Genomic DNA, 25,884 nt, shown 5'->3' with positions numbered 1-25,884 from the left:
TCCCACACACCACTTCCTCACAAATCTGTACTGTTCTCATGCAAAGACCTCTCTTCTTTTGACCCTATACAACTTTCTCAAGTCATCATGCCCCATTTATTCATTCATTCATTCATTTAATCATATTTATTGAGCGCTCACTGTGTGCAGACCACTGTACTAAGTGCTTGGAAAGTATAGTTCAGCAACAGAGAGAGACAATCCCTGCCCACAACGGACTCACAGTCTAGAAGCGGGGAGACAGACATCAAAACAAGTAAAAAGGCATCAGTAGCATCAGTATAAATAAATAGAATTTTAGGTATGTATGCACAACAAAATAAATAATCAGACATTTAGTCCCCATATCCAAACTACCTTCCCTTGACGATCAAATTGATGCCCTCAACACTACCCTTTCTACTGAACTCAACTCACTCGCTCCCTATCCCTTCACCAATCTCGTATCACTAACCCAAAGCCCTGGTTCACCTCCACAGTCCACTTTCTTCACTCCTGTGCACAAGCTGCAGAGTGCTGTTGGTGGAAATCCAGATATCAGACTGACCTCATTCACCTTAAGCTCATCCTTGCATGCTTTAACTCTGCTCTCTCCTCTGCCTGGCAACTTTATTTCTCCACCTTATTTCTCCCATGCCCATTGCCCTCGCCAGTTTTTTCAGAAGTTTAACTTCTTCTCAAACCCTTTGCCCCCCTCAACCTCCCCCATTTCTTATCCCTAATGAACTGGCCATGTACTTTATTGAAAAAATTGAAACCATTAGGCATGAACTTCCCAAAGTCTCGCCTGCTCCTCTCCAGTTCCTTCCTCTTCTTGTCCCTTCAATTCTCCTGTCTTGCCCATCAGTATCTCAAGAGGAGATCTCCTACCTCACTTCAAAATCTACCCCTACCCCCTCCACTTTCGCCTCTGACCCCATCTATTCTCACCTTACTAAATTGCTTACCCTCTCCAGAGCTCGCTTCTTCCCTCCCTGAACGCCATCTTCAACTGTTCAGTCTCCAGTGGCTTTTTCCCCACTGATTTCACACGTGCTCATGTCTCCTCATCCTAAAAAACCTCGTTGACCCCACAGCTCCCACCAGTTAATCACCCCCATCTCCCTTCTACCATTCTTTTCCAAACTCCTTAAATTGTCTATACCCACTGTCTCTACCTCCTCCCCTCCAATACTCTCCCTGACCTCTTCCAATCTAGCTCCCGCCTCCTTCACTCCACAAAAACCACCCTCTCAAAGATCACCAATGATCATCGTCTTGCTAAATCCAATGGCCACTACTCCATCCTAATCCTCCTCGACCTCTCAGCTGCCTTTGACACTGCCGACCACCCCCTTCTTTTGGAAACATTATCCAACTTTGGCTTCACTGATACTGTCATGGTTCTCCTATCTGGCTGCTCATTCTCAGATCTTTCATGGGCTCTTCCTCTGCCTTCCACCCTCTTACCTTCAAGACATCTCTACGCATATGTCACCCCAACACCTCAAACTTGACATATCCAAAAACGGAACTCCTTATCTTCCCACCCAAACCCTGTCTTCCCCATCACTGAATTTCCCATCACTGTAGGTAGACAGCACCACCATCCATCTTGCTTCACATGCCTATAACCTTAGCCTCGACCAGTGCCTCTCATTCAAGCCACATATTCAGTTTGTTGCTAAATCCTGTCAGATCAACCTTCACAACATAGCTAAAAATCCGCCTTTTCCTCTCCATCCAAACTGCTACCACGTTAATCCAAGCATTTATCCTATCCGGCCTTGATTACTGCATCAGCCTCATTGCTGACCTCGCTGCTTCCTGTGTCTCCCCACTCCAGTCCATAGTACACTCTGATGCCCAGATCATTTTTGTACGAAACCATTCAGTCCGTGTGTCCCCACTCCTCAAGAACTTCTAGTAGTTGCCCATTCACCTCAGTAACAAACAGAAACTCTCTACCATTGGCTTTAAAGAACACAATCACCTTGCCCCTTCCTACCTTATCGCCCTGATTCCTCACTACGACCTAGCCTGCTCACTTGGCTCCTCTATTGCCAGCCTACTCACTGTACCTCAGTCTCATCCATCTCTCCGCTGACCTCTTGCCCACGTCCTGCCTCCGGCCCGTAACACCCTTCCTCTTCTTATTGAGCAATAGTATTTATTGAGCGCTTGCTTTGTGCAGAGCACTGTACTAAGCACTTGGGAGAGTACAATCTCCCACGTTCTGTGCCTATAATGAGTTTACACTCTAGAACGGAGCTTACAGTCTAGTTTGCAGTTTGTCATATCTCACTGCTGATCCCTTTCCCCACTTTTAAAACCTTATTAAAAGTAATAATAATAATTATGGTATTTGTTAAGCGCTTATTATGTGCCAAGCACTGTTCTAAGCACTGGGATAGATACAAAGTAATCAGGTTGTCCCTCGTGGGGCTCACACTTTTAATCCCCATTTTGCAGATGAGGTAACTGAGGCACAGAGAAGTTAAGTGACTTTCCCAAGGTCACACAACTGACAAATGACGGAGCCGGGATTAGAACCCATGTCCTCTGACTGCCAAACCTGGGCTCTTTCCACAAAGCAAGAGGCCTTCACCGATTAAGCCCTATTATCCTCTTCTCCCACTCCCTTCTGCATCGCCCTTGCACTTAGTTTTGCCCCTTTTATTCATGCCTCCCTCAGCTCCACAGCGCTTATCTACATTGTATATATACAAGTATATTATGTCTGTAATTTATATTCATTCATTCCATTGTATTTATTGAGTGCTTACTGTGTGCAGAGCACTGTACTAATCACTTAGTAGAGTATAGTAGAACAATAAACAAACGCATTCCCTGCCCACAACGATCTTACAGCCTAAAAGGGGTGGAGACAGACATTAATATAAGTAAATAAATTACAGATATGTACATAAATGTGGGGCTGGGAGGGAGGGGATGAACCTTCAAAAATGCATGTGTGCCTGTGATTTACCTGTTTTTTTGGGTTTTTTTGTTTTGCAATTCCTCTTTTTGCTAGCAGGGGGAGCTCATATGTTATATTTGTCTACTTTTTTCCCCTGTGTCCACATGCGACTTTATCTTTGTGCCTTTCCCTCCAGAAACTTGACAGGAGATGGAGCCACGTCTCTCAAATTGTAATCTCTGGTATTTTATCGAAAGATCTGTAGCTGGTAACTTGAGCTTTCCCTGAGAGCTTTCTCATTTGGGTTTTTACTCTTTTCAGACTCATTTAATTTTAAAAGCATTGAAGTGGTGGGGGAGGGGGGCAGCAGATATTATAAAATTGGCTCCTAAGAAATATAGTTTAATTCCTTAATTCCTATTGGCCAAGGAATTTAAATACGAATAATTCTTGTTTTGAAGCTCACAGGTAAAGCCTTTTCAAAGGTGTTGATTGTTCTGGAGATGATGCAGCGTAACTAACTACAAAGGGTTACTTATCTGTGGTTCATGTTGTAGGGAATTAAGCAATCCTCTTCTTTAAAAAAAATTAGCTGTGGAAAATTGGTATTGCTCTTCTGCTGGGTTTTTAATTTATGAACCAGAGTAAGAACCTGTGGGAAGATTGGCTATTGCCTTTAAAATAGCTAAGTACTGTTAACCTTACAGTCAAGCCCCTCTGGCCTAAAGTAAGGCATCAGCATGGTGTTCTTCCATGAAATACTGACCATATGGAGGGAAATCTTACATGATTGTTGTTCTTACTCATTATGGTTTTAGCAAAGATGTCAAAATAATCCTTTCAGAATGAAATATGGGATTTTATCCCCAGGATCCTATTAATCTTTGAGCCACCTGATGTCTGACAAAAGATCTCATATTTTAAGAAGAGAGCAGTGGGCTTTGTTAATGACCATGCAACTGTGCAGTGTACTAGGGGATCTAAATATCTGGAACAGGGAAAGGAAATTTAGCCCCACCGAGCCCCTTTCACATTAGCTGATGCAGAATCTGGCCTAATGTGTGGGGGCAAATTTAGATGTCCAGATTTTGTTTTTCCTTAACTTCTACTTGTACCCCACTTAAATCCTTTTCCCTCTCCCTTACCAAAATTAGTGCTCTAGTGATTCAGGAATCATACTCAAACTATAGCTTTACATTTGTATGTAGTGTGAGGTATATGTGTACTTATGGAACTCTAGCTACATCCACATTGTAAGTATGTTCAGGTCTGAGACCATGTGAAGTGCTTATGTTTGTATCGGCAATTTCTATAAGTGTGGAAGCCTGCTAGCTTACACTAAAGACTCAGTGGTGAGTGAAGTTTTCTGCATTTAGGAAATTAGCAAGATGGTGAAAAAGCCACTTTGGAACAAAAAGTAGGGCTCCTCCGTATGCCTTCTTTGCTCTTTGATTTGACGTATGGCACTTATTTTTAGTTATTTATCACAATAATTCATAGCAAACTAGCGCTCATGCTCAAGAACCTGTAGAAAGTGAAAGGGTGACTAAATTTTAGGGTTCTACATCAGCAATTTTGCATTTTTGAACTTGTGATACATGGAGTTTACAAATTGGATTCTATACAATTGGACTTAGAATTCCTTAACTCCCATTCTCTCCTAGACCCCCTCCAATCTGGCTTCCGTCCCCTCCACTCTACCGAGACTGCTCTCTCTAAGGTCACCCATGACCTCCTTCTTGCCAAATCCAATGGCCCCTACTCCATTCTAATCCTCCTTGACCTCTCTGCTGCCTTTGACACTGTCGACCATCCCCTCCTCCTCCATACCTTATCTCACCTTGGCTTCACGGACTCTGTCCTCTCCTGGTTCTCCTCTTACCTCTCTGGCCGGTCATTCTCGGTCTCCTTCGCTGGAGCCTCCTCCCCCTCCCATCCTTTAACTGTTGGAGTTCCTCAAGGGTCAGTGCTTGGCCCTCTTCTGTTCTCCATTTACACTCACTCCCTCGGTGAACTCATTCGCTCTCACGGCTTTGACTACCATCTCTACGCAGATGACACGCAGATCTACATCTCTGCCCCTGTCCTCTCCCCCTCCCTTCAGGCTCGCATCTCCTCCTGCCTCCAGGACGTCTCCACCTGGATGTCGGCCCGCCACCTAAAACTCAACATGAGCAAGACTGAGCTCCTCATCTTCCCTCCCAAGCCCGGTCCTCTCCCAGACTTCTCTATCACCGTGGATGGCACGACCATCCTTCCCGTCTCTCGGGCCCGCAATCTCGGTGTCATCCTTGACTCGTCCCTCTCGTTCACCCCACACATCCTATCCGTTACCAAGACTTGCCGGTTTCACCTCTACAATATCGCCAAGATCCGCCCTTTCCTCTCCACCCAAACGGCTACCTTACTGTTACGGGCTCTCATTATATCCCGGCTAGACTACTGTGTCAGCCTTCTCCCTGACCTCCCTTCCTCCTCTCTCGCCCCGCTCCGGTCTATTCTTCACTCCGCCGCCCGGCTCATCTTCCTGCAGAAACGATCTGGGCATGTCACTCCCCTTCTTAAACAACTCCAGTGGTTGCCTATCGACCTCCGCTCCAAACAAAAACTCCTCACTCTAGGCTTCAAGGCTCTCCATCACCTTGCCCCTTCCTACCTCTCCTCCCTTCTCTCTTTCTACCGCCCACCCCGCACGCTCCACTCCTCTGCCGCCCACCTCCTCACCGTCCCTCGGTCTCGCCTATCCCGCCGTCGACCCCTGGGTCACGTCCTCCCGCGGTCCTGGAACGCCCTCCCTCCTCACCTCCGCCAAACTGATTCTCTTTCCCTCTTCAAAACCTTACTTAAAAATCACCTCCTCCAAGAGGCCTTCCCAGACTGAGCTCCTCTTCCCCCTCTACTCCCTCTGCCATCCCCCCTTTACCTCTCCGCAGCTAAAGCCTCATTTTCCCCTTTTCCCTCTGCTCCTCCACCTCTCCCTTCCCATCCCCACAGCACTGTACTCGTCCGCTCAACTGTATATATTTTCGTTACCCTATTTATTTTGTTAATGAATCGTACATCGCCTTGATTCTATTTAGTTGCCATCGGTTTTTACGAGATGTTCTTCCCCTTGACGCTGTTTATTGCCATTGTTCTTGTCTGTCCGTCTCCCCCGATTAGACCGTAAGCCCGTCAAACGGCAGGGACTGTCTCTATCTGTTGCCGACTTGTTCATCCCAAGCGCTTAGTACAGTGCTCTGCACATAGTAAGTGCTCAATAAATACTATTGAATGAATGAATGAATTTACTGTAGCAAACGAGCCAGGAAGAAAAAAACTGATTTATTTCAGGTACTTATCATGTTTATCATCATCTCATCATTAGCAACAACAGAATTTATGGAGTGTCTACTATGTACAGAGCTGGGGAATGTACAAAAGAAAAAAAAAAGTAGTCACTCTCTCTTTCCCTTTGAGAGGCTTTCAGTCTAATCGGAGAGAGATGTGCGCACAAATGGCAAAAAACACACAATGTGTTTGAGAATAGATTGGGTAACCCAGTAGGATTAAAGATGAAATACCTACATACAGAGAAGCAGCATGGTGTAGTGGATAGAGTACAGGCCTGGGAGGCAGAAAGTCATGGGTTCAAATCCTGACTCTCCCACTATCTGCTGTGACCTTGGGCAACTCATTTCACTTCTCTGTGCCTCAGTAAAATGGGGATTAAGACTGTGAGCCCCACATGAGTCAGGGACTGTGTCCAACTAGATTTGCTTGTATCCACCCCAGTGCTTAGTACAGTGCCTGGCACATAATAAGAGCTTAACAAATACCACAGTTACTATTATTATGAAGTGGCAAGGCAGTATCACAAACTACGAATGCAGTGCCCCTGCATTCAGGATCTGTGACTGAACTGAACCACCCAGGCCTGGAGAATCCCAGCTGAGGGCACAAGACCCCACACCAATTGGTGAATCTCTGGAACTGGGGGAACTGGGAGTCGTTTCCTTCCATCCCCAGAGTCGGTGGATGATTCCTGTTTTGATGCCGATCAGAATGAATTGGACCTGGGTAGAATCAATCAGTCAATCAGTGGTATTTATTGAGCATTTACTGTGTGCAGAGCACTGTATTAAACGATTGGGAGAGTTCCCTAGAACAGAGTTGGTAGCCAGGATCCCTGCCCATAAGGAGCTTACAGCCTAGAGGGAAAGGGGCTGGGGGTCGGTTCTTTCAGGCTCATTTCTCTCATCCTTTGGCTGTGAGCCAGAAACTCATCCCCCAGGACAAGAACTGCTAAGGCCACCACCTGCCCTGAATGTACCGCCAGCGTCACCTACTGGGTTTTCTTTGCTGCTGCTCTCTCCCCCTACCCTCCACCATTAGGGTGGCCATTCATCCGGTTTTCTATCTGACTTTTTGGTTTTTAGCTGGCCAGAACTGATAGAGCAGTGGGTGCTTTCCTCCCACCTTGGCTTCTGTGGCCCAGACCCAGCGTCAGAAACAGTGCCCGTGATTACAGGGACCTGGGAGAAGAATGCAAGGGCTCTGGAGTGAGGGGAGGGGGTCAAGGTTTTCTGTGACATCATTATGTTGCCCTATATAACATACATCTGTTACTTTCATGTTGGCCAAGGCACATCAGTGGCCAACCTAATCACCATGCCTGTGTGTCAATCAATCAGTGGTATTTATTGAGCACTTACTGGGTGCAGAGCACTGTACTAAGCGCTTAGGAGAGTACAATATAAGAGAGTTGGTAGGCGTATTTCCTGCCCACAACGAGCTGTAAGTTCCTTATTAATTCCCTACTAATTCCCTATTAGTGAGTTAGGGCCACTCTTCTAGGGCACTTTCCCTGGATCGCAAGCTGACCTTTTTTGTTTCCTGGTCTTGTCACAGATACAAATGACAAATTCTCATTTGAAATTCCCACTTTCAAACTCGCACCATTTCATCTAGTTGTTCAATATGGGCTGACCTGATCTGGGTGCTAGGATAGGGGCAGTTCCATTTAGCCGTTCGGTCTCGATGCTGATCTTGAATTTGGGAAGCTCCACCAAGGGTTTTTCCGGAATTTAAGTGCTTATGTTTATGATTTGACATCAGGGACTGATTGGGCCCCCAAAACACCAAAGTTGAAGAAAGAAAACCTTCAACTTTGGTGTTTTTTGGGGGGGCGATCAGTACCTGATAACACAGTCTAATGAAGGAATCCAAACTAGGCATCTGCTTGCTGTGGGGAGGATGCCCGAAGCCTGCTTAAGTGAGGACAGTTTCACAAAAATTCCTCAATCCAAGAAGCCATTCTCCCAGTGCTTCCACCTCTATCGCAGTAGTAGCTTCTGTCCTGCCAAGCTGAAATTCAAATGAGGCAGTGCTCTTAGAATGAAAAATTGATTACAGGAATCTATAGGCTAGAGTGAGCTGGTCTGGGCTCAATCCTGTTTAGTTTACGGATACTACTGGCATGTGTGCTTGAAGATGGGTGAAAACTGTCTGACTTTTTCCCCCATTTGATTCCAAGCCAGCATTTGTAATGGAGTTTATTTGTTCAGCACTGGGCATCAGGTGTAATAGGATTATGCATTGTGTTTATATGACCCTGGCTTTCATATCCCTGGAGCAATGCACCATCATTCATTTTTCTGGGATAAATTAAAAGTGGAGATTGTAGATTAGATCTGCCAGGGCTCATCTGGGTTATGTGAAATGTAGTTTTTCTGTCTCTTAGAACTTATTGGATCATGACAGAAATATAAATGAGCTAGCGGAAAATATTAAACTCTTATGAGAACTCATTTCCGTCGAGTTAGGTCAGTTTGGCAGATGTGGCAGGCAAACTTATTGTTTTTCCATTTGTGCATTTTCAGTTGAATCCCCAAATTGGAGAGGCCAAAGCTGGTGAAGCGTTTGCTGCATCAGATCTATGTGGGTATGGGTTTTTGTGGGTCAGGAAGGAAGCAGTATTTCTCTACTTCCTTTCCTCTAGTCCCAGATTTTCAGGATGTTGGGTTTAATTTTTAGTTGAGTCAATCAAGAGCCACTCATATTGAATTTGAACAGTGGCCACTGAATAGGTAAGCCCACTCATAGAGAATTAGGTGCTTCAGGCAGGATGTTCTGTGCCAGGGGGTAATGCCTTCCCACAGATGGAATTAAGGCTCTTCAGCCTCTCTTTCCCCTGCTACTGTGAATCGATGGGAGGAGGGAAGAGGGAAGAATAGAGGTCATTTGCTTGAGGTTAAGGGTACAGTAATGCAGGGGAGGAGTGGGGGATGGCCCCTGAGGTGGGGTGAGCAACTGAGGTGGGAGACTTGAGCAGTGGGGCTAAAACAAGGACTGGGGAGGCAAGAAGATGGGTTGGGGAGGGAAATAATAGAGAGGAAGGGAAAGCAAATTACTGTTTATACCAGCTCAAAATAGTGTTGGGATTGTAAAACAGGTGCAAAAATTCCTCTGTGCCCTTCTCTTTCCATCCTCCCTGCCATCAGAAGAGTGTATTGTTTAGGCCCTGGCTAAAGGTATAATCTGAATATCAAAGTGTTCTTTCCCCTGAATAACAATTGTCCTGATTGCTTCCCCTGTCCACCCCACACTGTCTCCGGGATGCCAGACCACATTTTAGAATTACAACCCCTTGACTGTTCCAATGGAATCCATCAATCTGTTGTGGTTATTGAGCCCTTACTCTGTACAGAGCATTGTTCTAAGTGCTTGGGAGAGTACAATACAGTTCAGTTGGTAAACAAGATCCCTGCCCACAAAGAGCTTACAGAATGGGGGAGGCAGACTTTAAAAGAAATTACAGATAGGAGATTTGGGGAATATAGGGATTTGCACCTAAGTGTTGGGGGCCTGAGAGCGGGGTGAATATCAAGTGCTTAAAAGGTACAGATCCAAGTGCATAAGGGGTGCAGAAGGGAAGATGAATAGGGGAAATGGGGGCTTAGTCAGGGAAGGCCTCTTGGAAGTGATGTGATTGGAAGGCTTTGAAGATGAGAAAATAGCGGCCTGTTGGATACGGATACAAAGGGGGAGGCAGTTCCAGGCCAGAACAGAAGGACTTTGATTCATTTTCTTAAACCAAATCAGGAGTTTAAGTGTTGGTTCAGTGGCTTACTTTGGGCACCAAAGGTTCCTGCTTCCTCCACTTTGCCCTGGGTTTGGTAGAAAGCAGCATGACATAGCGGGTAGAGCGTGGGCCTGGGAGTCAGAAGGTCATGGGTTCTAATTCCGGCTACACCACTTGTCTGCTGTATGAACTTGGGCAAGTCACTTGACTTCTCTGGGCCTCAGTTACATCTGTGAAATGGGGATTGAGACTGTGAGTCCTACGTGGGACAGGGACTGTGTCCAACCTGATTTGCTTATCATAGTGCATAGTACAGTGCCTGGCACATAGTAAGCACTTAACAAATACCATTGTTATTATTATTATTATTAGAAAGTGAAATGCATGACCCCAGCTGTCTCCCACCACAGCCATTCTGACAAGTACATACACAGACCCACACAACTCCACCAACCTCTTATCTGAATCAAGACCACCCTAAGGCCTCAGGCATTGGAACAGCTTGGAAGGGAGAAGCGTCTCTTTGCTAGATCATGCTGCCTTGACTTCTGAGAGGTCAGGAGGGTGGGGGAAGGGAGAGGATTTGTACTAGAATTAAGTCTCAGGTGAGGGGGGATGGGGATGAGTAAAATGATTTGGGTGATTGTCTCTGGTGCATGAATCCTCAGAGGACTAATAAAGGAATCAGATGTAAACTGGAAAGAAGAGGGCAGACAGATGAAGGGCATGGCCCTTAAAATGGATGTAACACTGGGAGAATGGTAAAGAGGGCAGAGGAGCAATGATTAAAGTGCTGTGGGGAAAGTCCATTACTATATGAAGACACTTGGTTTTAGTGGAATTGAGGTGGGGTAATTGGAGGTTCTGAGGACAGAAGCTTATCCTTTGCCTTTCCCCTCATTTTAAAAATCATTTTTAAAAATCAGTTCTTAGCTTCTTCAGGGTTAAGTTATTTACTCTGCCCTGTGTGAGTTAGGCACTTGAAAATACACTCTCCTGATATAAGCTCAAAACCATTAAGAGTACCAATGGGAATTTGGTTTCTCTCCAAAGCAATAATTTTTCCTCTGGCTCTATATCCTAATTTCAGGGTGTTTGCATAGTTGGAGAAAATTTGAACAGGCTCTGCGCAAAGTATCTCCATATACTTTGGAATGAAATGAGAATATGTGATAAAGTGATATTTGTTAAGCGCTCACTATGTGCTGAGCGATGAGGTAGAAATAATATAATCAGATTGCGATGGAGTCCCTGCCCTACAGGGTGCTCACAGCCCTGGGGCTAGGGAGAACAGGTACTAAATCCCCATTTTGCAGATGAGGAAACTGAGGCACAGAGTTCACATGGCAAGCAAGTTGGAGAAGCTGGAACTGGAACCAGGACTCCTGACTCCTAGTCCTGTGTTCTTTCCACTAGACTATGCTGTGTACCTGTGTGCTTTCCCACTTAAGCAAACCATAAGGTGGCATTTGTGACTCCGAAGGAGGTAGCCCCCACTGTCCTCAAATGGGTATGGGAGGGCTATCCAGCAGATAAGGGAAACATTTCACACTGTAATTCTCCATTTAATTAGTTGGGATGAACAAGAAGTTGCTCCATTTCACTTTTGCTGGAGTTGTGTGCTCTGCTAATCACTCACATTTTGGGCAGCCTGGCACTAGCTATGGGTAACATTTCACCCTGGATCTCACGACCTCACAGATGGATGGGCTGAGCCTAGCAATGGAGATGTCTTTTCACCCATTATTTTTGTTCTGCAGCCAACAGCATGAGAACAACTACTCATTCATTCATTCAATCGTATTTATTGTGTGCTTACTGTGTGCAGAGCATTGTACTAAGCACTTGGAAAGTACAATTCGGCAACAGGTAGAGACAATCCCTGCCCAACAATGGGCTCACAATCTAAAAGGGGGAAACATAGGAGAAGAAAGTGAGTCTATGCTTGTCCCAGAGGAGTGGGGAGGGTGAATGCCTTTTCTGAAGTAAACACTAAGGACTTCTGGTTTTTCCCTGTAATGGCAATATGGTGGATGGCCAGGGGGGAGTGCGCAAGGGTGTGGAGGAGAAGTTGGAAAGTAGGCTTCATTACATTTCTCCCTTCTGTGGGAAAGGTCTCATATTAAAGAGCACCCATTTAAGCAAAGAGCCAGGCTTAAATGGACTTCTCAGAGAAGAGGAAATAATCCACAATTGGTCATGCCGTGAATTCAGGCTGGTGGGTGTTCTATTAGACAATGGTTTTTTCATCCCAAAGGAAGGGAAGCCGTGATGTGTGAGCGATTAACTAAGGAAACACAAACTTTTGAGGTCTTTATTGCTGTATTTACTACTTAAAATGATTTCACTGTTCTTGAGCAAGGCCACTTTTAGGACCCAGTTACTGAGGAGTTTAGTTGGCATTGGTTTTTGAAGAGCTCCAGAAATAAGAGGTGACCATTTGGGATGAATTTAATTTAAACATTTTCCCAGAATCTGTTTTCTTGCATCCATTTTAGATTGTTGTTGTTTTACTCTGAAGGAGGTTGGCCATCTGCAATTACTCCTTGCAGTATTTGAAATTTTCTTTTTATTGGCTTCGATTTTGAAACCCCTAGTTTCTGCTATGATTCTCCCCTCCCTCTCTCTTTCCATCCCTCCCTTCCTCCATCTTTCCCTCACCCTATATACAATGAAGGAATGTCTCTGAATGCTACCCTGGATACTGAAAAACAAATATTCCTAATAGAAGATATTTTGCCCTCAAGTATCTAGCCCAGACTAATCCTTAGCATGTAGCCTCTATTTAATCCAACTTGGTTCATTTTGACCCTGGCCAGCAATTCTCAGATGCCACACCCCTCTTGACCACAATGGAGGGCAGTAATGCTGAGTGACTCTTTTGTTATCCAGATAGAGTGTCTTTAATCTAGGTACTGTTCTTTGCTTCACTGCAGTCTGCAAAGTGTTTGAGGGATGAAGACCCTTTTCAATTATTTAAAGGAGGGATGAATTTTTAGTTTTAAGAAGGGATTTGATCTAGAGATTGTAAGTTTTTATTTGTCCCTTGGGTTAGCAGGCTCTGAAACCAGAATTATTATCCACAATAGCCAATCCACTCTAAAGGAATTGGTCATCAGGTCTCAAGGGCCATGAGAAGCAGCCATGAGAAGCACAGGCCTGGGAGTCATAAGGACCTGGATTCTAATGTTATTCTGCCATTTGTGTGCAGTGTGACCTTGGGCAAGTCACTTCACTTCTGTCAGCCTCAGTTACCTCATCAGTGAAATGGGAATTAACATTGTGAGCCCCATGTGGGACATGGACTGTGTCCAAGCTGATTAGCTTGTATATACCCCAGCCTGGCACATAGTAAGTACTTAATACCATTAAAAAAAGTCTCTTTGCTTTCTCCTTTGATAGTACAGGTCTGTTTTATCATTGCAATGTGTAGCCCATCAAATGGAGATTACAGCTCATTGTTTAGACATCATCATTCCAGAAGAATGTGTTCTTTGGGGAATGTTATTGAAAATATTAATAGTGGTTTTTGTTAAGCGCTTACTATGTGCCAAACACTGTGCTAAGCACTGGGGTAAATACAAGATAATCAGGTCCTATGTGGGACTCACAGTCTAAGTAAGAGGGAAAACAGGTATTGAATCCCCATTTTTGCAGATGAAGGAATTGAGGCACAGAGAATTTAAGTGACCTGTCCAAGGTCACACAACAGGTATGTGGCAGAGCTGTGCTTAGAATCCAAGTCCTAATCCTGGCTGGAGAGGGTAACACCCAGAAGATTTTAAACCATGAGAAAAAGGTTGCTTGTCTGAATGTTGCTGTGAATAGTCACCCTTCCTGGGATTAGGACATATTCGTTGTGGGCAGAGAATGTGTCTGCTAACTCTGTTACATTGTACTCTTCCAAGTGCTTAGTAAAGTGCTCTGCACACAGTAAGTGCTCTTCACACAGTAAGCACTCAATAAATATGAATGATTGATTCATATTGAGCTTGAGAGATGTCCTGGAGGCAGGAAGAAATGTGATACTGCAGAAGAGAGAGGTCAGGGCTTGTGAAGTAAAATTGGGAGTCATCCATAGAGCCTTGGTAGTTGAAGGCTGATGAGCTCCCCAAGGGAATGAATGTAAGAGTGAGAGAGAAGAGGGCCCAAAACAGAGGGTTTAGGGACACCCTCAGTTAGAGAATGGAATACAGAGGTAGAAAGAGTGGAGAATAAGAAGAATTAGCCAGAAAAGTAAGAAAATTCACAAGAACTCGGCAGGAAAACCAAGGGCTTCCAGGAGAAGGGAGTGGTCCAGTGTCAGATGCAGGCTAGAGGTTGAGGAGAATTAGGACAGAGTAGAGTCTGTTAGATTTAACAAGTAGGAGGTCATTGATGACCCTCAAAAGAGTGGTCTCGTCTTGAAAGTGGTGGAAACTGCACTGTAGAAGATCAAGAAGGGCATTAAGAGAGAAAAAGTGTAGGCAGCAGGTGTATACAATTCATTCGAGGAGTTTGAATTGTAATGGGAGAAGGAAAAGGGAGCAGTTATTGAACTGGAGAGTGCAGTAGGACCCAAAGAAGCTGTTTTTTAGGAGAGGGGAAAACAGCTGTTTTTGAAGGGAGAGGGGAAGGAGCCATCAGAGAGTGAGTGGTTGAAAATGGCAGTCTGAGATGGAAGAAGAGTGGACCCAAATATCTTTAAAAGGTGAGAAGTGGGGCTGGAGGCAGATGAGAGTGTAGATGTGGGTGTGGGAAGGAACTGGGGAGTTGAGGGGGTGACTTTGGGGAGTTCTTGCCTGATGGTTTTGATTTTGTCAATGGAATAGTTAGCAAGGTTATCAAGGGCTGGAGTTAGGGGCACTGGGAGTTTCAGGAGGGAGTTGAAGGTTAAAGGATAAAAATCATTTGAATTGATTGGCAGTCTTCCATGCAGACGCCTTCAGATGTGATAAATTCTGACAAGTGTTTGTGCAGTTCTGGGGAGGGTTGCCTCCCCAGTCCTACTTGCAGAAGACATAGGACCTCAGAAAAATAAATCAGACTTTTACTAGATGACCAGTAAGTGATTTCCTAAGGCATTTGTTTGGCAAGGGGGAAGAGCAGAGGAAAAATATAAACCTGTAATAGTTGACACAATGTGGGGGAATTTTACCATCTTTTCTAAATTCAGAAAATGTATTCTGGCCATGTGATGGGTGGGGGAAGGGGGTTGGCAGCAGAGGAGTTAGTGTTCAGGCTTAATTTTCTTGACTACTAGTCAGATGGAGAATTAACATTCTTAATATTTCTCTTTGGCTGATCTGGAAAAATATCTGCCCTAGCCCTTGTAAAATCTTAATGTACCGTGAGAAGTGCATGGCTGTCTGAAGTTTTTAGATTTGTTTTTTTGACCTTATTAAATCATGGAAAGTTGCCTCTATGAGGGAAGACAAAAAAAGAAGTCTGCATTGTTACTCAGGTGGCTTTTCCTGTTCCTTTATAGTTTTGGGCACTGTAATTATACAGAGAGCTGGAAAGATGCCTGCAGTTTCAAAATAATTGCTTGCTCTCTTTCCCTCTTTTTTTCCTCCCATGTGTTTCACTCACTCATTGCTCTTTTTTCTCCCTCCCCTCCTCCCTCCTTTCCCTACCCCTTCTCCTTTCCCTAACCCTCCCCTTCCTCCTTTCCCTAACACTTCCCTTCCTCCCCCTCTCCCTCCGCTATCTGTCCCCTCCTTCACCTCTCCCCCCACCCCATCCCCTCTCTCCTCTTCCCCTCCCTCTCCCCTTTCCCCCTTCCCTCTCTCCCCTTCTCCCCCATCCCTTTCTCCCCCCACTCCCCATCCCCCCCATCCTTTCGCTTTTTTCCCCTTCCAATTCCCCCTCCTCTCTCCCTTTCTGTCCTTCCCTTCCCTCTTCCCTCCTTCTTCCCCTCTCCCTCCCCCCTCTTTTTCCCCTTTCCTCCCTTTTTCCTCCTTCCTCCCTTTGTTCCCTCCCCTTTCCTCCCCCTCCCTTTCCCCCTTCCTCCATCCCTCCCTCCCTCCCTCCCTCTCCCCCTTCCTCCCTCCCTCCCTCCCTCTCCCCCTTCCTCCCTCCCTTTCCCCCCCCGCCCTTCCCCCCCTCCTTTTCCCCCCCGCCCTTCCCCCCCTCCTTTTTCCCCCCCCGCCCTTCCCCCCCTCCTTTTTTCCCCCCCCGCCCTTCCCCCCCTCCTTTTCCCCCCCCGCCCTTCCCCCCCTCCTTTTCCCCCCCCGCCCTTCCCCCCCTCCTTTTCCCCCCCCCGCCCTTCCCCCCCTCCTTTCCCCCCCGCCCTTCCCCCCCTCCTTTTCCCCCCCCGCCCTTCCCCCTCCTTTTCCCCCCCCCGCCCTTCCCCCCTCCTTTTCCCCCCCCCGCCCTTCCCCCTCCTTTTCCCCCCCCCGCCCTTCCCCCCTCCTTTTCCCCCCCCGCCCTTCCCCCCTCCTTCCTCCTTCCTCCCTTTTTCCTCCTTCCTCCCTTTTTCCTCCTTCCTCCCTTTGTTCCCTCCCCTTCTCCCCTCCCCTTTACTTCCGCCCCCTCCCTCTTCCTTCCTTTCTCCCCCTTCCTCTATCCCTTCCCCCCTCCTTTCCCCCCTTCCTTCCCCCCTCCTTCCCCCCTCCTTTCCCCCCCTCCCTTTCCCCCCTCCTTTCCCCCCCTCCCTTTCCCCCCCTCCTTTCCCCCTCCCTTTCCCCCCTTTCCCCCCTCCCTTTCCCCCCTTCCCCCCCTCCCTTTCCCCCCTTCCCCCCCTCCCTTTCCCCCCTCCCTTTCCCCCTTTCCCCCCTCCCTTTCCCCCCTTTCCCCCCTCCCTTTCCCCCCTCCCTTTCCCCCCTCCCTTTCCCCCCTTTCCCCCCTTTTTTCCCCTCCCTCTTTCCTTTCCTTCCTCGCTCTTCCTTCCCCCCTCCCTCTTCCTCTGATCCCGCCCCTTCTGTGCACTCTTTAGCCAGCAGCCAGACAGCTGTGTTCTATCAGAACCCACTTACAACTCCAGGCTGATTAGCGGGGAAACTTTAGGGTGAAGTGCGGAGTCGGTCTCTCGTGCGTTTTCTTTCTTTCTTTCTCCAGAAGCGAAGTGACCTGTGGGTCTTCTCTGGCTAAAGTGGTGTTTTGGTTTTTTTTCCCGAAAGGCACCAAATTTGTCTAAGGAGGTAGAACTCTTTAGGGAGATGCCCTCAAACCTAGTTAGGGGAAAAGCTCTGTAAAGCGAGCGGAGTCTAAGGTGAAGCCGATGTTTCACATGCACTAGAGCAGTTTGACTCGCAAGGAGATTGCAACCGTCTGTCTGCCGTTACTGCAGCTGGGGTTTTGTAAATCTGATGAGTCTTTAAGCAGCGATGGATTGTTTGTGAAGCGAAAACCAGTTTGGAGGTTTTAGGAGACTTTCGCATCATTAATTGAGAGTCCACAAACGGCATGAGTGAAAATGGCTGTCTAGAGGAAAATGTGCAAGAAAGGAAGAGCAAGGAAAAGCACTGAGTGTTGAATCTGGTGAGCCCAACTCTGAAGCATTGCAACCCGGAGGAACAGGCGAGTCCCTAAGAAGCGAAATCATGAATTCGGGAGTTGCAGTGAAATATGGAAACGACTCCTCGGCGGAGCTGAGCGAGGTAAGAACCAACTGAAGTCTTCCTAGTTCTTCTGCTTTTGTTTTTGGAAACTCCTTTCCGTCTCCCCCCCCCACCCCCCGCGCCCTTTGGGCTTGCAGTGTAATTTAAGAAGAATAGATTTTTCTCGTATCTTGTTGTAACTTGCCGTGCTACTCGGGAAATGACCTGAACTTGCCTGCTTCTGCAGTCCGAAATTAATAGAAGGAAAAACAGCTACTGTTGGGTAGAGATCTTTTTTTTTTCTTTCATGCATTAAGGATTTCACCTCCCCCCACCCCTCTCAAATGCTGCGTTAATGCACAACATTCCTTTTTGCGGAAGGTAAAATACACGGATACCAGCTGAGATTAAGCAGATGGTACCTAATTTGATGGGGGGCAGGAGTAGGAAGCGATGATGGTATTATGCCAACAACTTTAGGCAAATCATGTGATGCATTTGATTAAGTTCAGCCAAGGTAGCTCTGTATCTTGAGTCTGAACGAGTTATCCTTTTTGGGGGGAGGGGGGAGGGAGGGGACGGGATTGAGGGAGAATGTGAAATGTCTAATGCCATTTAGAAGTTTATTTCCGTGTCGACTCTTGTTGGACACTGTGGTCTTTCCTTCTGCAAACACATTTGGAATACCTAGCTCCAGTTATGTTGACCACCATTGTGTTTTAATAAACAGACTTTGAAATTAAAGCCACATCAAACACTTATGCAAATATTTTAATCAGCAAAATGCTTTAAGCTGCCTGTTTTGTTGGCTGGAGGAATGCCTTGAGCACCATTGAATGCCTGAAAAGTACTGATATGAAACCCAAAATACAGAAGGCTCAATTGGGATTAGGACATCTTTATTGCTTAAGGTGGTTTAATGTTCAGTGCAATTTGTACCCTTCATAGCATTACAGAGCAGTTCAGAGAAGGGAGAATCAGTGCGGAATGCTCTTCTGCTTTTTGGTCAAGCTACAATCCCCTTAGCTGGAAATGGGCACCCAGAGAGTGTGGAAGCAAAAAGCTGTTAAATGTAAAAGCAGTCAAGGCAAACAGAGGTATTTTCAGCCTAGTGACAGTGAGGAGAAAATGGAAGGATGTAGCTTTTGGTGGGGAAGGAAAACTAGGAGGGTTTAATACTCCTGTTCAGAGCTGTGCCGTTTCCCACGCCACATAATGCTTTGATTTAAACATCATTCCATTGCATTCTGTTACTCACATGGTTTATATTTGTTCGCTGTGTTTTATTTTCATGGACTTGATTAGTTTCAAACATTGCCCAATCGTCAGATTTCCCAATGATATAGGTAATGGATCAGGAAACAGTGGCAATTTCTTCATATATAGGTGTGACAACTGAAGCATGGAGAAGTCATGATTTGTCAAATTTAAACACCAGAAGTTTGATCTAGAAATAGAACTCAAGTTTCCTGGCTCCCATTTTAATGTCTTGAGTAGGTGCCCTCTCTAAGCCCCAAAAGATGTCCAATAATCAATACAAATAAATAATTTGATCCACAGCCTCCTTCGATTCCTGCCACATGGTGTCTGGTTTTCCTGGGTTTCTGCCTGCCCAGCAGAGGCTTTCACCAGAGATTGGGTCATCTAATTGCTCTGGAATTAAAAATGCAAAAGCTGGAAAGGCAGGAGACCATATGAATTTGTTGCTGGCTAGCTGGGTGATATTTGGCAAACCTTGGGGAAGGAGTATGGTCTAGTGGAAAGGGCTCGGGCCTGTGAGTCAGAGGACCCGGATTAGAACCCAGGTTCTAATCCAGGCTACGTCATTTGCCTGCTATGTGATCTTGGGCAAGTCGCTTGTCTTTCCTCAGCTGTAAAATCTGTAAACAGGGATTCAATACCGGTTCTCCCTCTGACTTAATCTGTAAGCCCCTTGTGGGACAGGTACTAGGTTAAACCTGGTTATCCTGTATCTACCCCAATGCTTAGTGCAGTGCTTGGCACACAGTAAGTGCTTAAATGCCATCATTATTAATAATAAATCATGCTCTGTCCCTGTTTTGAGAGAAGCAGTGTGACTTAATGGAAAGAGCATTCGTTTGGGAGTCAGAGGTCATGAGTTCTAATCCCGGCTCCACCACTTGTCAGCTGTGTGACTCTGGGGCAAGTCACTTCACTTCTCTGTGCCTCAGTGACCTCATCTGTCAAATGGGAATCAAGATTGTGAGCCCCAAGTGGGACAACCTGATAACCTTGTATCTATCCCAGCACCTAGAACAGAGCTTGACACATAGTAAGCACTTAACAAATACCATTATCATTAGTATTGATATTATTTTTCAAAGTGCCATAAGCATTTCCAATGCCTTATGCAATCCACAGTCATTGTCATTACTCTCCAATGATCTTCTTTGGGCCAAGGAGTAGAAAGGGTTGGGGCCTCCTCACTCATTGCACTCCATGTCCCAGAGGGAACGTGACTGTCAGGGACAAGAAAGTGCGAGTGGTGCTGTGCAAAGAATTAGCACTAAAATTTACATTCACAGCACAACTTCTTGATGAGGCTCTTCCATTGTTCCCAATGGGGAACTCCCAGCAGGCGGAACTGTGGAGTAGCTCCTCAGGCTTCCTTTTGCCTCATCTTCTTCAGAATTTCCCAATCTTCTTTCAGTCTCAATATCATCTTACCCATTCATTCTTTCCTTTCTGTGGAATCAGTGATCTGCCCGTATATCCCTTTTAAGATATCTCTTGAGGTTGAGTAGCTGTGCCTGAAAGGACAGTTGCATATTCTTGGTGTAGTTTAAGGTCTTGGTTTCTCCTTGCTAACATATATGTCATTCTGCTTCTACTTAATCTTCAGAGAGTATTTGTCAGAATAATGGGCCTGATTCTCCCAGCCCAAAGTTAATTCCTTGGAAGGTGAGGTCCTTTTGTGGGGTGGGGGGAGCAGCATTTACTCTTTCAGACCACTAGAGGGCCATTTGGTACAGTATATTGTTGCCTGTATTGTGCATTAACCCGAAATAAAGTACAGCTACCTATACATGCACTCAGTTTTGCCCTACCATGTCTTTTCAACCACACACTTTGGCTAGAATATTGTTTAGGAACTACAGTGTGCTCTTGGTTGGGTATGAATGTGTACATGTATGCAGCTTCAGAATAGTAGAGTACGACAGCACAAGCTATTGAAATGCAGAGCCCTGCAAGAATGCACGTCCCTTGTTCTAGAAGAACTGGGTGAAAATATATGTACTAGGCCAGAAGTTTTCAGTTTTCTTATGGAACTGGGCCCCTAGAGTCTCAAGATTTCATCTGAACTACACCCCCCCCCCCCCCCCCCACGCACTTCAAAGGAATACTCACTGGACCTAGAGTTGAGGGAACAGAAAAGCAGTTGTAGGGGTGGGGTGGAAGAGAAATTGCCCTTGCCGCTGCTGGCTCCTTAGAGTTTGAGCTTTCAGTTAACTGGAGATGACAGTGGCCAGAGCAGCAGGAGCAGTTTTCCTTTTCACCTACTACAGCTGCTCCTCTGCTTCCCCAGCCCTTGAAAGAGGGGGAAAAAAAGGAGTGTGTGTGTGTGTGTGTGTGCATGTGCGTGCACCCCCCCCCCCCAGTATATTCTAAGGGGGGAAAACTTGTCAGATCAATCACGAGACTCTGACCTTAAAAAAACAAACAAACCCCAAAGCGATTTTAAAAATTGGGTTATTTATGACTTCTGGGCCTCAATCAGGGGAGGAAGGTATCCAAATCAACAGTGGCATTAAATTTCTTTCTTGAAATTTTTGTAAAGGAGAGGATTGTAAATCCTACCTAACCTGGTATTTCATTCTCCAGAGAAGTAATTACCTTATAGTCAGTAAAGGCTGCAACTTTTCCAGAGGAAACTCACAGGGCTGGGGTCTTAGCCTTATGACTTTCAGAAATATCATAAGCAGACTGCTTGGCTCATACAGATTTGATTTTGACAGGCAGGTATTTCAGGCCAGAGCAGGCTAGCAAAGAAAACTGCTAAATGAGTGGGTGCCAATTAATTCAGAAGGTAAGCTCTATGGGCCTGGAAAACTATCAGTTTCTAGTCAGACAATTCTCTATTGGTTCTGTGCCTTCAGTAGATGGCTGCATGAATTTTCCTAGGAGAATGAAAAATTTATTGTCTATTAATTTATATTCTACCAGATAACAGATCTAGCAATCTCTACCCCTCAGGGAGTTGAAATATGTGGTTCTCTAATTCAAGGAAGTAGTTATTCATCTGCAGCATTCCCCGTATGGTTTGAATTTTTCCCTCTGGAAGATGTCCAATTTCATCCTGGCCTTAAAGCTCTTCACTTTCAAACTGGACTAACCTCTCCATTTCCCCCCTGCCTCCCCCCAGCCACCACCAACCCCATGGCTCCTTCTCCACAGTTATCATCCAACTTTCACCTCCAAGCCTTTGCAAGTGTATTTGGTAACCTAAATAATAATAACTGGTATTTTGTGTCAAGCACTCAGGAAAGTACAAGATAATCAGGTCAGATACAGTTCCTGTCCCATATGAGGCTCACAGTCATCTCCCTGCAGCCCTTCAAAGAGCTTCCCAAATTCCACCTCCTCCAGGAATCCTCCTTCTCTGACCAATTGGAAAAATGTGATTTCTCCCTGCCATAGCCAACCCTAACTAAACAACTAGATTCTGTAACTCCCCTCTTTTTTCTTTCACCTAGCAAAAGGCATTTGGGCATACGTGGGCCATCTCTTGCATTTGAAGATGCCCTGTGGGCAAGGCTTAGACATTTGCTGCTCATCCACTTAACATCTCCATAGTCACTAAATAGTGCCACTTGGGCCCACAGTCACTTAAGGGAAGGCTGTAGGGTTTTTGCCATCCCCATGTCAGGGTTACAAAATGGACATCAATCAATCCTATTTATTGAGCACTTACTATGTACAAAGAACTGTACTAAGTTCTTGGGAGAGTACAATAAAACTGTTATTATCCCAGCTTACATCTTCACTTTTTTTTTTCCTGGAATCAGCCTAGCAAATACAGAGGAGGCCAGAGAAAGGAATTAAACAAGGAGCATTAAAAAAAAATCAAAATTACTTTTTTGGATTCACAGTTTTCATGTCAGGAAATTGAACTTTGGAATATCAAATGGCTCCATAGTTTATAGGAACAAAACTACAGGTGACCATGAGATCATTCTTCCCAGATGTCTCCCCCGATTAGATTGTAAGCCTGTCAAACGGCAGGGACTGTCTCTATCTGTTGCCGACTTCTTCATTCCAAGCGCTTAGTACAGTGCTCTGCACATAGTAAGCGCTCAATAAATACTATTGAATGAATGAATGAATGATTTCTTGATTCTTCTTGTCAAGCATCATCCCATTCACAAGTGGGCCCAGGAAAAAGGAGAGGAGGAAGTTTTTGTGTTTGTGGGGAAACAGGATTATGTGAGGAGTAATTCATTAAGTGGTTATAAAAGGCTCTGTATTTTGGAAATAGCAGTATCAACAACAATTTATATTCTAGGAAATGCATTTAAAAAGAAATGAGGCAAATTTGAAAAATCCTCAGATTAACTGCTATTGATTTCCCTTTGCTGCACAGGAAAGCTATAGGATAAGGTTTGTTAACTTTGTAAACAAGCAATAGAAGCCAATCAGGCTATGTAACTGTATTGTCAAATAGGCTACTGATTCTCTGATTGGAGTGATATTTAGAAAGAGAACTTGCTCAACTACACAAGGTTAGGTCAGGGTTTGGTGTGTGATATTGGGGTGTGATTGAGAAGTAGCATGGCTTAGTGGAAAGAGCCCAGGCTTGGGAGTCAGAGGTCCGTGAGTTCTAATCCCAGCTCCGCCTCTTCTTAGCTGTGTGACTTTAGGCAAGTCATTTAACTTCTCTGGGCCTCAGTTACCTCATCTGTAAAATGGGGATTAAGATTGTGAGCCCCACATGGGATGACCTGATTACCTTGTATCTCCCCCAGCGCCTAGAACAGTGCTTGGCACATAGTAAGCACTTAACAAATACCATTACTATTATTATTATTATTCAGGTGGCCTGAGTCAAGTGTGTCTCAACAAAAGGGTGTTTTAAAGGACTTAGGGTTTCAAAAAAAATTTACTTTTCCACAGCATGCTTTGTGGATGAGAGAGAGACAGCTTGAACCCTGTCTAATGCTTGTCTATGTAGAAATTTTCTATAGCAATTATGAGGGAATATTTGTTGCCATTGTCATCTCCACCCCACCTTAATGATGTTATTTATTCAATCAATTAATGGTATTTATTAAGCACTCATGTGCAGAGCACTGTATTAAGCACTTGGGAGAGTGCAATACAATAGAATTAGCAAATACGGTCCCTGCTCATAAGGAACGTACAATCTGGGGGAGGAGACAGGCATTGAGTAATTTATAATATGATTTAAAGATGTACCTAAAGTGCTGTGGAGTTGAGTGGAGTGACTATCAAGTGCCCAGAGGTTACAGATCCAAGTGCATAGGTGACACAGAAGGGAGAGCCAACTGGAGAAAAGTGGGCTTAATTGGGAAAGGCTTCTTGTAGGAGATTTGACCTTAATACTGCTTTGAAGGTGGGGAGAGTAGTGATCTGATGTATATGGAGTGGGAGGGAATTCCAAGCAAGGGGGAGGATGTGGGAAAGGATTTGGCAGCGAGATAGATGAGATTGGGACAAAGAGTGGTGTGTGCGGGCTGGGCTATAATAGATTGATGGGATGAACTGATCGAGTACTTTAAAACCGATGGTAAGGAGATTCTCTTTGCAGAGGTGGATGGGCAGCCATTGCAGGGTCTTAAGGAGTGGGGAGACACGGATTGAGCGTTTTTATGGAAAAATGATCTGTGCAGCAAAGTGAAGTATGGACTGGAATGGGGAGAGAGAGGAGGCCGGGAGGTCAGTGAGGAGGCAGAAGCAGTAGTCAAGGCAGGTTAGGATAAGTGCCTGGAGCAATGTGGTGGCAGTTTGGATGGAGAGGAAAGGGCAAACTTTAGCAGTGTTGTGAAGGTATGACTGACAGGATTTGGAGGCACTGACTATGTGGGTGGAATGAGAGAGATAAATCGAACACCACCAAGGTTACGGGTTGGTGAGACAGGGAGGATAGTGGTATTGTCTACAGTGATGGGAAAGATGAGAGAACAGTGTTTAGGTGGGAAGATAAGGAGTTTTGTTTTGGGCATGTGGCAGGACATCCAGGTAGAAGTGTTCTGAAGGTAGGAGGAAATATGAGATTTCAGGGAGGAGAGAAGTCAGAGCTGGAGATGTAGTTTGGGGAATCGTTTGCATAGAGATGATAATTGAAGCTATGGGAGCAAAAGAGTTCTCTAAGGGAGTAGATGTAGGTGGAGAATAGAAGGGGACCTAGAACTCAGCCTTAAGGGCCCCTCCCACCACTGTCAGAGGGAGGGAGGCAGAGGAGGAGACAGCAAAAGAAATTGAGGAGCTGTCAGAGATGCGAACCAAGAGAGGACAGTGTTAGTGAAGCCAAGGAGTTTACAGCCTAGAGAGGGAGAGACATATTATGGATATAACTTAGACTGTAAACTCCTTGTGTGCAGGCAGCATGGCCTAGTGGAAAGAGCACAGACCTGGGAGTCAGAGGACCTGGGTTCTAATCCCTGCTCTGTCACTTATTGTGTAGCCAAAGACAAGTTACTAAACTTCTCTGTACCATCTGCAAAATGGGGATTCAATGCCTGTGCTCCCTCCTACTTAGAATGTGAGCCCCACATGGGATGTGATTGTCTTATATCTACCCCAGTGCTTAGTATAGTGCCTGGCACATAGTAAGTGCTCAATATTGATTGGCAGCGGGGGTAATTTTCATAGGATCAGGCCTAGGTTGCTGAGTGGACACCCTCCACTGACCTTTTCCATAGCCTTAAGAATGATCATGAAATACAGGGTTATATTCATACCATCTAAGGAGTTAATATTGTTCTCCTTTATATTGTCACTTGTCACATAATTTAAGGTGAAAGCCTCAGGAGAGGTTTTGAGAGAGAATGTGGAAACTAACCAGGAAGCGTGGATTTGATCGTTAGATAAGCTTCCCTTTATTTCTTGGTGTTGTAAATCTAATCTCCATTATTCATAACGTTATAAAATCTAATTTATTCTCCTGTTTGGGAACACTTGTGATTAAGTGGGTGCTTGAAAATAAGCATTTTTATTTTTATTTTAATAAGCACTGTGGGGAGTGCAGGGAGAGCGAGTGTGGATGAGACCAAGCTAGACCAAAAGACTCTTGGGAGGCCTTGGTTTATCAGCGAAGGTGTTTACTGGTTTGGGATGAGGCATATAATACCTGGAGGGAGCAGTTGAGGGGAGGATGGAAAGGGTTGTGCTGATCAGATGGAAGGCTTCGGTGTATTTGGAGT

General features: G+C 45.4%; 1 protein-coding gene across 4 annotated transcripts in view; it reads left to right on the top strand.

Annotated features, from left to right (window-relative positions):
- Nucleotides 1–25,884, top strand: part of MCC (MCC regulator of WNT signaling pathway) — a 341,667-nt gene that overhangs the window by 82,757 nt on the left and 233,026 nt on the right. Inside the window, exon 1 of one of the 4 annotated variants that reach the window (XM_029054918.2) lies at nt 16,868–17,542. The exons of the other annotated variants lie outside the window; for them this stretch is intronic. Coding sequence (XP_028910751.1) covers nt 17,486–17,542 — 57 coding nt within the window. The 5' untranslated portion in view covers nt 16,868–17,485. Of the gene's footprint in view, nt 1–16,867; nt 17,543–25,884 lie in introns of those variants that run through there. 4 annotated transcript variants of the gene reach the window in all.

This window comes from Ornithorhynchus anatinus, chromosome X5 (assembly GCF_004115215.2).
Source record: "Ornithorhynchus anatinus isolate Pmale09 chromosome X5, mOrnAna1.pri.v4, whole genome shotgun sequence".
In the NCBI taxonomy this organism is placed as follows: Eukaryota; Metazoa; Chordata; class Mammalia; order Monotremata; family Ornithorhynchidae; genus Ornithorhynchus; species Ornithorhynchus anatinus.
This window is presented reverse-complemented; position numbering and strand designations above follow the sequence as displayed.